The sequence below is a fragment of the Lampetra fluviatilis genome, chromosome 26 (genome assembly GCF_964198595.1).
Source record: "Lampetra fluviatilis chromosome 26, kcLamFluv1.1, whole genome shotgun sequence".
Classification (NCBI taxonomy): domain Eukaryota; kingdom Metazoa; phylum Chordata; class Hyperoartia; order Petromyzontiformes; family Petromyzontidae; genus Lampetra; species Lampetra fluviatilis.
In genome coordinates this window covers 1,268,380-1,280,424 of record NC_136300.1, presented here as the reverse complement: position 1 = coordinate 1,280,424, position 12,045 = coordinate 1,268,380, and the positions used below count along the sequence as shown (strand labels likewise).

The 12,045-nt window shown below is 46.9% G+C and overlaps 1 protein-coding gene across 1 annotated transcript in view; it reads left to right on the top strand.

Moving 5' to 3' along the window:
• Window positions 1-12,045, top strand: part of MYLK3 (myosin light chain kinase 3) — a 56,731-nt gene that overhangs the window by 6,380 nt on the left and 38,306 nt on the right. Inside the window, exon 2 of the mRNA XM_078868889.1 lies at window positions 8,796-8,880. Coding sequence (XP_078725015.1) covers window positions 8,796-8,880 — 85 coding nt within the window. The remainder of the gene's footprint in view (window positions 1-8,795; window positions 8,881-12,045) is intronic.

Here is a 12,045-nt window from a genome sequence, read left to right as displayed (position 1 = left end):
TGTATTGAGGAATGACGCAATGTTGATGATGACTTCATGCATCCTTGCAACATTTACAAACAAAGGTGGATTGTCTGAAATTGGAGAGTGTGTGTTGTGACGACAGCAGAAGCGGCAGGCCAGAAGATGCCTCAGGTCCAGCCGTCATTGCGCGTGTCGAGAGGTTGATTTTGAAAGAAAGACGAACATGAATGAATCACTCAACAGCACTCATCGCGATAAGTGGACATACAGATTCTGCAGCGTCATGTCACTTTACCTTTACATTCTAATCTGGGCGACAACAACAGCAATTCTAAACTCTCTGCCCTTCTTGTTCATAGTTGTACAATTGTGAGACCATCATTAGCGCATATTACTTCTGAGACCTAACAGCAATATCTGCAACAAGAACAAGATTAAACATTCACTTTGCAATCTTGACCATAAACGTACTGACATAGTTTACAGAACATTGTTAAAGTGTCCATAATAAAGGTTTTTGGGTTAGATCGCGTTATTTATAAATGTGTCGTAACCCTCCACCACCCGACATGGCCAAACAGTAAAAAATGTGTCACGTTTACAAAAGACAAATAGTTCACTACTTTAGCCATATTGTCTTTTGTAAACGTAACACATTTTTTACTGTTTGGCCGTGTCGGGTGGTGGAGGGTTACAACGCATTTATAAATAACGCGTTCTAACCCAAAAACATTTATTATGAATAATATTGGTCGCGAAAGCCTACGTGTTAAACTGATTGTTAAAGTGTATTAGTTAATTGAACATGCGCTGTCCTTTATCAATGCACTGACAGATGTAGGCCTCCCCACTGTGTGTGGGACATGTGGGTTATTTGACCAATACAATGCTTGCATGTGCTGATCAGTGCAGGTTAGTGAAGTCAACTAGTAAAGATGCAGGGACACAGAGGTACAGTACAGCAGCGAATTTCGATGCGTGACTTTGTATCGCCTACAATGTAGCCCCACAGCAATCTATAATACCTAGCATGCATGGCGGTCGTCCAACTAAAACATTATCCTGGCACAACCTTGCTTGGCTTCCGAGATCTGAGTGATTTGGGTGATGTCACTTCGTAGTTTGGCACTTTATTTTTAAAGCACATTTTTGGTGACCCACACCAATCAACGAACTCAACGCTTGGCGACCTGGTCCCTGTTGACGCATTATTGAAGCCCATTCGCCTCTTTTTTTTCGACATCCGACGCCAACTTAAACTCACTCATTTCCATCGTTCTGCCGGCGGTCCTCGCTGCGATCTGTGCTCAGCTCAGATCAGTTTATTTCGCCCCTTGCCCCTACAACCCGAGAAATAAACATCGGAGAGCTACGCAGTGCAGCCTCAAACCCCAACGTTGCACCCAGTTAACCCACGGGTCGAATTAGCAGTGAGCGATTGACTGTGGCCACTAAGAGTGAAGAGAGCTTACGGTGCCTGTCATAGGAACGCTGACTGGTGCGGTTGCCGTGCTGTCATATGGACATATGCGCATTTTCGTTTCGACCCACTGCTGATGATGCTGACATGGATTTAAATTTCCTGTCCAAACTCTGGGGCTGGCTTGCGTGGGGGGTAATGAATCCGCCTCGGGTTGTGCCGCGGGATTTGCGTGGCACGACACCACAGCGTCTGTCTGAGCGCTCAGAGGGGCTCGATAACTCGTCCAAGATGTACTTGAGCCACACACAGGCCGGGTGATTCAAAGCCAAATAATGATTTGCCGTTGTTGCATTTTCATTGACTCGACGGTCACGGAAGAATAGTTGTAGACATTCTTGAGTTGTATACATAACAAACGGGCAGTTCCACGATTGTAGACATGCAACGTCAGATATTGCAAAAGACTCCCGTTATCAATCGTGTTATCATGAAGTGGGTATTTACTTGGGCACGGTATGGAAACCAATCAGGATTGCAATTCGGTAAGATAAGGGCGGAAATGTTCATAAGATATCACGGTGGTGTCGGATGTAGTCAGACGAAGTGTGTTGTTTTCGTCCATACTAAGATGCTGGTGATGCTTGTATTCAGTTGTGTATAACTAACAAGCCGCTAACTCGTTTAACAAATAACCCTCGTGACGGATGACCCTTCAAATCGCCCAGCCGTAGCCGTGTGTATTCTCCGGATGATTTAATATTTTCGACTGTGAACCTGCTTAATTTGTAAAACCGCCCAAGATGCGAGAGGCACGAAGCACGGCTCTGTAAATGATTCAAAAACGAAAAAAATGCACCACTGCTTGCGAAACAAACACATTCACGATAAATGCTTATCACACTAAAACTATACTGTAAGTGTTTCGTAACACGGATTTAGTCTCGGTCTCTAGTTCATTTAAATATGTAAACCACGCAAGAAGGCAGCTTTTGTCTGCCGATGGACAGAGCAAACCCATTCATTGACGTGCCGTCAGCGTCGTTTTCATAGCCGGTCGGCTTGATCGGACTGTGCCCGCCGACTGATGGAACAGCGCAGATGGTTGTCGAAACCCGCTTACCGTCGCATTTCGGGGGGCGGGGGGGGGGATTAAAACGCTCGCGATTCCTAAAGTCACCGTAAATCTTGCGAAATATGCGCAGGGAGCAAAGCCTCCGGAGTGATGGATGCACGAGGCGGTCCCGCACGCAGAGCCGCGCCGCTGGGTCGAGAGGGGGCGAGAGAGCCGCCCCCGTGGGCCACACGCGGCGGCTGACGGTGTCGCGGGCGATGGGGCTCCCATGGGAACGGCGAACACCGCTCAGACAACAACCTCCTTGTCAGACGGGACGCTCCGATTGGCACCCTCCTCTTCAATTGGCACCGTCCTCTTCACATGGCACCGCGTTAACTGGCACCCTCTACTTTAATTGAAAAGCTCCTTGACATTTAAACTCGTTCGCATCTCAAGAGTTTGCACAACATTGCGGGGCGTGTGTATTAAACAAATGAAACACTGAACAGGTAGAGATGTTCATCCCGAGGGGGGAAACAATCACGTTACTAAAATTATTTTCATTTCTATCTCACTCAGCAGGAAATGTTATTTTAGTTGAACAGCCGTAGATTATTTCCCACCAGCCGGTGTGCGTGTTGGCTATGGCTTGACGCACTTGTCCTGTGCATCACAGGAGGAGGGGGGGGGCACCATGAACCCAGCGATCTGAATTCGCTTCGTGCCAGTGGCTCGCACCAGCGGCGGGTGATATCACAATCAATCCGGTGCACGCGCCGCCTTCACCAACCCTCGCTGACCAGCGTGGCGAAGTCTAAACAACCTGGCATGGAATCGGGAGGGCTTCATCCAGCAGTGCGTGTACCTATGTCCGAACTTCTTTCGCACCGTACGTAACCAACCGCGTTAATCGGAGGTGCGAATTGACAAAGGGCTGACAAATATTTCAGAACTGTTTACATCATGTTAAACACTGAAAACATAGAATGCGCTAAACTACAATGAATTATCCCTGCTATTATAATAGTAATAATAAAATAGTAATAATAAAATAGTAATAAAATAGTAATTATAGCGGCAGTGGATTCCCACCCCCCCTCCGTCCGGAATCTTGAGGCCTTTATTCTGCACACCCCGTTTAACTTGAACATGTAAAAGCGTCACAACGCACGCCACGTAGTGTTGTTACAAGTAGCTTTTATTGCTCACGTATTATCAACTGTGTTGGACATTCCTTTTTTCTTTACAGATGCTATTTTTCCAGAAACGTTTTGAAGTTTGAATTCTGCTTTGCTCTGTACTTCAAAAAAAAGCATCCCTCCCCGATTTCCATAACCGGTTCAGCTTATGTTGACGGTGTGTGCACGTGCATCACAACGTGATATATCGGGTCCGCGCATGGCCTCAATAAAACAATATATGTTTTTAAACGTAATATAAATTATATGAATAATAAAAATTATAAAAGGATAAAATCAAATAAATGATCATCATAATAAAGGCGTCCCGTGAAAAAGACCCGGCATGGCTCAGGGGTACGTGTACAAAGTGAAATGGAGGCAAAAGTGCAGCCCTGCAAGTGCTCCGCTTACGCCACCTCTGGCACAAGGATTTCCACGGCAGCGAACTCTCGAGAGCCCGTGTAGAGGGCATTTGGCCTTCTCTCGCATGCTGGCCAGGACATCTTGGAAGAAGGTTCAGGTTCCCACATTTGACCCGACCGCAGGCACGACCTACTGATCAACTCACTGCGGCACGCCTTTTCGGCAGGCCATCGAACTAAAGACAGTCACTGCATCGCACGCTCTCAAATGCGCTTCTGCAGCCGTCTGGAACTCTCTTCCATCCGATATTAGGAAGCCACTGGAGCTATGCGCTTTTAAATCACCTAGATTTAAAACGAATTTCTTTAGAACTGCTTTTTGTGTTGAGTTTGTTGTCCTTCTCCCGCTACTCCGATCAGCACGGATGGCTACGCACGCTGCGAAATAAGTTCAGCGTGCACACTCACACACTGTCGGGTGGACAACGAGAAACTCGCGCCGCTGTTTAAGCTGCTGTGCGCTGAGCACTACGCCGTGGCAGCAGCATCTGTTATCCACATCGATATATGAACCACCAGTTCAAACGTCGTAGCAATTGTGCCCACTCTTAAAACTCCTAAAACATTGGGCACTCTTTGAATTGGCAAGAGAGGGGGAACACATGGCAGGCAGTGCGCACAATGTTCTATTATTTAATAGCCAGACCGATCCCAGTTACTGAACACGATTGTGCCAGTGCTGCCCTCCCAGGGTATGTAAATGTAATTATGGGGAAGCTCGCTCGCTCGCTCGCTCCCCTTGGCTGGGCTTAGACAGTTATGAAGTCTGACACACTGAAAGTGACATTCCGAGGGGTTGGAGGATGGGAGGGAGGGCTGCGGGGAGCTTGTATTTATACGGCAGCTTAGACGGGCTTTGGACATATTTTTTGCTCAAGTGGCTGATAAGACGTTGGCACTCTCGCGAGATATAAAGGTAGAAGTTTCCATTTCCCATTTGGCACTTGCGATATTTTGGTTTGTAATTTTCCGATTAAAGAGAAAACATCGTGCGGGTGAATATGTTTTGAAGCGTCGTAGTGTCGGAACAATGTTGCACAGGCGGATCGTACAAATGTGAAAAGTAGCAGGACTTCTCATTTCTACGATGCGATGATTGTTGAAGTTATGGTACGTGACATTACACTTTATATACTTTGAATGACATTTTGTGTTTCGTGAATTTTGATTGAAAATCGCGCATTCATTGATGGAAATGTTGATGAAAAATCGTATACTTTCAGGTTCTCTATCACTGTCGTTGCTTTCAGTGTTCATTTTCAGTTGCTCAATTTCACCAATTTTTTTTACGTAAAATGAAAAACACAAAGATTCCTCTAAATGCTAACTAAATCAAACGATGCTGTTGTTCTTTGAAGATTTTCTAACTCACATTTATAAATCTCCAAAAACATAATTGCAATAACCTCAGAGTTATATCATGCCTCCATACATATTCATATATCACAATACATGCATGGCTATAGATATACATACATGGCAATACATGTACTTGTAACATCATACATGCCCATATTTGGCCATACATATATGAGAAATAAGGGCTGGCCGGATGTAGAGTCGTACATGTATGACTCATTAACAAGAATATATCTTGTATTAATACATGGTCGTATTGTACATATTTGATCATATATTTATATATTGCAAACATATGGTCATTCATACGTATGTGTATCATGCGTTGAATCTTTTACGTGCTTAGAGGCACTTTTATTACGTGGAATATCAACTCCTATAATGATGAAGACGAATACGACCATGATGATGAATAGGTAATGTGAGTATCTACTTAAGTGCTTGATCCTGTGGTGGAAATTCCACATTTCCATTAGCTGGAACCGATCTAAAGGGTAACAACCACTGCTGACTTTCTAACAAAGGGGATGTTTGCATTTCATGGCGTATGTTTATCATTCCACAAATTCCTGCCTGCACATTACCAGAATGATATTCCTTACTTAACATAGCGAGAACCCACTGAGCACACGCTGCAGTGGAACAATCGGAGCGTGTCAATGCAGAACCCAGCTGCAAAAGGGCCCTGAGACTTGTGTGGGTCTTTCCTGGGTAAATAAAGGCCGTTTACATTCGTACTGTTCAGACGTCCCCTGTTCAACTCGATCATCCGGTGTGGCAGTTGAAACCATGTATGGAGCTATGTTGAACTTCTTTCGCACCGTACGTAGCCAAACTGCACTGGCCAGTGCGGTGAAGTATGCTCCAACAAACCCACACGCGACAGACAGACACCACGTGCCATGGGCAGGCCTTCATCCAGCAGTGGATCAACAATTGTGACGTTAAAGAGTTTACGGCCCCAAATTTGCAAATTACGAGAAAAGCCATCGTCGTCATGGAAAAAATATTAATTTCAAGCTGTAAAAGCACAAGTTGTAAACGACAAACGCGTGCAGAGCGTACCCAGCCGTGTGCATTACGCACTCCTTGCTCTTCGCCTTCTTGTGGAGCGGCATGATGAGTGGCCACGACTCTGCGTGGCGAGAGGGCTTCTTGGTTACGGCCACGCTCCAAGGACAGGGTTCTGCTGCTGGTTATGAAGCTCAAGGTACCACGTTTATCGATCGTTTACAGCTCGGCTTGGTCGGGCATACGCATACAGTGAGCTGCATTTTTTTTTTGCTAATGGCATCAAACAGGTGTTAATGCTAAATATTTTCTTTCCAATAGTTATTTGTTTACAGTGCAATTTACGAACGTTCCTTTTGCTTGAGCTGCTGTGTCCAGCTGCTATCCGACAGCTGGATGGAACGTTCTGAGTACTTTTTAAGTAAAAGCGTCAAATGAACAAGAAGTAAATCTTTAGTCACTTGACATTTATACAGCGCCACCTACATCTTGACGTGCCGTGCGGCAGCGGTGTCCCTGTGCGTCTCAATGTGAATGCAGCACAAGCCAAGCGGGTGGGCATGAGTCTGCCAGGAGGTCGCGACAGTGCTCTGTGGCTTTCCAATTCGGTTAATTTTCCGAGGAACTGATTCAATTATCCGACGCTTATTTGGACCACGAAGCCGGCACACGTGGCCTAACTTTATTTCGAATGGCGTTATCGCGGGATCTGTAACGTCCACTGTGACGCAGACAGCGCGCATTTGGATGGTGAATCCACCTGGCAGGGCAGCCTCCGGACTTTGACTACGAATCTCTGCAACAGGCGGCCACGCGTGCCACCACTCGGCCATGCCACGGTAATGACATTCATGATATTGGTCGAGAAAGCCTTCGTGTTCAACGACACTGAACATGTTAGATATTGGAGATGTTGGAGTCGCTATTGGAGGAACTCGTCATGCGTGTTTATCCGTGGAAATTCCTTCCGTTATCCGCCGTGGTTATCCCTGGATAAGATGCAGATCCTAGGATGAAATTTCCACCACTTCAGTGTTTACGCCTCTTATCTCGGAGGAGATGCAGATAGTAGCGATGATGTAACGCTTTCAGAAAACAATGTCCGGGTGACTCATGACTGCCGAAACATCGGATTATGAGAGGCTGAATTAATTAATTCTCATATCTGGCTGACTGCAATTATCTGTGGAAAACGACAGAAAAAATGGAGGAATCAATACCGAGGTGACAGGATTTTCCACGGATCAAATGGGACAGCCATGACTGTGAGGACCTCAGTTAAGAGGAATGTCGCCGTTATCACGGGATATACTCACTTGACGTATGTGGCTGTAAATAGACACCACTTCAAACCACCTCTTTACAGGCCCGCCTTTCTGTCTCCCATCTGGTGCTGACATCTTCATGACCTCTTTCGAAACCGTCGTTTTTCTAGAAAATTGTTATCCAGGTCACTTCCCGCTACAGTATCTCATTTACTCATTCCTTTGCTTATGGAACTCTAAACCGAGTGAAAAGCTGTCTCAGTTCAGTGGCACATATGTGCCCACTTCTAAGTCATTCGTATCCCGGTTCACCACTGCAAACGACCTCTTTCCAGGATGTCCTCTCTGTCTCCGCCCTGGTGCTTCTATGCTCATCGCCTTTCTCAGAAAATAATCATCATTTAAAACGACGTAATTGATTTGTAGGTCAGATCACGTGAGTGAAATGTGTGTCGCACGTCTTCCTCCGCTCAGCGCAGCCAGTGAATAAAGTTGTCACGTCAACATTTGTGCCAAATGTTGGAGAGCGATCCGCAACATTTAACAATTGGATAGCGGATTGCTCCCCAATACACCGATTAGCACGGTTGGAAATAAGTCGAAATTTAAGTTCAACATACATGCGTACGTGCCGAGGCAGTAATACACTGGCACTGTTGCTCAAATGAGGACTTTATTAATTGGCTGCGCTGGGTGGAGGATGCGTGAACGATGCACTTTTTGCTCACACAATCTTACGCAAAAATCAATTATGAATCGTGATATCGGTCGCAAAATTATGGGCGTGAAAATGCTCACGATTGTATGTATGATAACAATAATACATGTTCTTATTAATTTGCGTTCGGAACTCTAAACGGAGTGGCGGGCTTTCTGAAACCGAATTTGTTAGCACATATGCGTGGTGCTTCGCTGTACGGCACACAAATCACACAACCCATCAGGGTAACAAGGCGGTTCTTAAGCCAAGTGGAATTGATACGTTTGCCGAATATAACGCAAGAGGAACGCCTGCATTTCTCCCGTGCATTGTTGAGGCCCGCACTGCCCACCCCACTCAAAAAGCCAACAATGCCGATGCGGGCTCCACTCTAAATCAAAGCGTGCGTGTCCAAGCCCGCGCCAGAGGGCAGGCTTCTCAGCGTGCAGCCGAGCAGCGCGCTGGGCTTGCGGCAGGACGCGAGTGGCAGCCGAGCGTCCAGTGGGGCCACTGGCGCAAGGCGGCATCGTGCCAGGCGGCGTGTCATTGATCCTTCCGTGTAAAAATATCAGCGCGGTGGCGAATTCAAATACTGCATATTTTACATTGTGATTCTAGTTATCGGCTTCGCTGCGTGTGGATATCCGCGCAGCGATGGAAACAGCCGTCTTGTGATCGGTGAAGGGAACATGCAAGGAGTTAAAATAGCTAATCGCTACGCTTGACAATACATATGTAGAGTTTTTGTTTTGGAAACTGTTATACCGACTATTATTAGTGTGTGTATGTGTAGCGGTTAACGCGCTGCGCTATTAACCCGGCGACCCGAGTTCGATTCCTGCTCACGGCCAACACCAGTGACGATTATCTGAACCTGTCATGGGCCTCCCCTAGGTCGACTCAGCCTCAAATGAGTACCTGGTGCGATGTGCAAACATCGCCACTGGGGAGACAAAGGCGGCCGGATGTGGTGCTGGCCACCCACCCCCTCATGTGCCCTGTTGGCCTTCATAGATGCTCGCTAACAGCACTTGCCCCTACAGTCGATTAAGGCTTTCACGGGGGATCTTTGTCTTTGTGTATGTGTGTGTGCGAAAACACTGCGTTACAACGCCGGTAACCTGAGTTTGATTCCCAGCCATGGATAACATCAGTGGCAAGTTTGTATCATAAACTACCCTGGGCCACCTCTTGGTCAACTCAACCTTAAATGATGACCTGGTGAGGTGCCTATACACATCAGCAATGGGGAGGCAAATCTGTGCAGGTGTGGTGCTGGCCACACCACCCCCTCGCGCGTCGTTCTGCCATTAACAGGTGCTCGCTAACAGCACTTGCCCCAATACCCTGTATGGCGATACGTGGTAGCTTTGTCTGTGTGCTTCTTCGACATGTCGTGGTGGTTGTGTGACCTTGCAGGCACATTCTCTTTATCTGGCACCGTTACACTTTTCAGCATCCACGAGAGAGGAAGCAAATGCCCAACAAAGCAGGAGACGGAGCGATTCATCGACGCTTCTTAAGCTGTGCATTACCCCGTGGGTGGGGGTGGGGGGTGCAGGCTACGGCATGGATACCGTGCAGGATACATTTCATGTTGTGTATTCATGTATGCAACAAAATACATGAATACACAACATGAATCACATGCACCACTCACACCACGTTGACTCGAGGCATGTGTTGAACTTCATCGCTTGAGACTGCATGCACACTGTTCTTCATAGACCTAGGGTGACCGACAAACACGTCCGAGTTTGGACATGCGATCTCCCTGTGCACCTGCGATTAGCACTGTTGGCTACATACGGCGCGAACAAAAGTTCAACACACATACATACAACCCTACTTGGACATGGGATCTCTCTGTGTACAGTGGCCTGCGTAAGCTGGGCTGGAGACTTGGGGGGGGGGCAGTGCTGTCGACTGGGGGGCCTCCATACCGCCGCTTGACGTGTGATCCGGGATTACCTCCCACGCCCTCCCGGCCAGTGGAATTCTCTTCCACCAGATATTCGGTCCGTGCCGAGATCTCTCAGCCTATTCAAATCCCGCCTCTGAGACACCATCTATTTAGTGCGGGGCCTGCAGCATATGTTATAAAGGGGACCTAAATAGAATAAACACTTAAATATTAAAACACAAATGTTTCACTTGCATAGTAAATTTATTGTATATTTTTTATTTGCTATACAACCAGATAATACGACAAATCGCTCACCTTAAACACCCAGTCGTTCGCAAAACTCGAAGGCGGTACAGTACTATAGTAATATAGCAAGTGCAGAATCACTGAACCTGAATTGATAGCTTTAAAGCATTTAGCGAGGGGCCCTTGAAAGTGCGGGGCCCATAGCATATGCTATTTTTGCTACTAGGATAATCCGACATTGCATCTATTCTAAAATATCTCTTCACTTCCTTAATATTATATTTTTTTAGCCATGGTTTTTGTTTTCATTTTCTTTGGTGGGGTGTTCTTATGACGAGACTGCGTGCTTTCGGTTTTCATGATTAATAATAAAAAAAAATCTGTTTTTTTTTGCGCTCTACAGCGCTTTGCAACCACTGAGTGAAAGGTCAATTACCAAGTGTAACTTATTAGCATCATTATATGTACCAAGGAGGATGAGAACCGGTGGATTAACTCGCGGTGCACATGGCCATGAGATACCACGCATGGATGTGTGAGTGCGGTTGGTGAACTTGACTCAAATTGTGCACGAAACACAGCAGCGGCTTCAGGGTGGAGAGAGATACGAGGACTCGTCTTGTGGACGCGGTCAGAGTTGACTTTGAAAACCAAACAATGAATCAAGCGTCGTCTGAAATGATGTATGCAGGTTCTACGTGTGTAGGCCTCTATGCCAATCTACTGCTGGATGAGGATCTCCTGGTGCAGCGTGCAGGTCACGGCGAGGGGTGGTCTGGGGGTTGACCATACTTCACCACGCCGGGCAGTGCAGGGTTGGGCGGTAGCGGGACGCATAGACATTGGAGTAAAACAAGTGCAGGACAACATTGCATTTAACTCTAGAGGTACTGCCCTAGACTGACGACATAGCCCCACGTAGTAAAGGGCTAAGCAGGAAGGTAAGATTAATCCCCAATGGCTAGGTTTGTAACAATGCATTAAATTGTCGATTGCAATTGCTTCTTATTCCCACCGACACACGCACTGGCCTGTCCGTGCACGAACAGGATGCCCACATTGTAGATGTGCACCGTGCGTGCTGCACGCACTGCCGCCACTAGAGGCGCTACAGTGGCCGCACGTGTCCACGAGGATGAACGTCGCAGAGGCGGCGTCGTGATGCGACCAGCTCCTCCTGCCCAGGAGTGAGATGGGTCGTGGCATCTCGGGACCCTGTGGGGGAGACCGTCGTCATCCAGCTGCTGATAGAACACAGCCACTTGTGACGACGCTGATTCATGAAAGACGACGTCTGTTTAAATGGATGCCTCTCCAGGTCACCAGACATGAATGGGGACAATAACAGGCACTGCTATTTTAATACACGCCAACGACAGGAGGTACAAGGGCAATGTGCATGCACAATGTTCGTTCATCACCATATGAATAACCCAACCGGCAATGGATACCCATAGTCATTTATATGCATTAATTAACCCCCCCCCCTCTCGCACTTACTAATTGGCTGACGA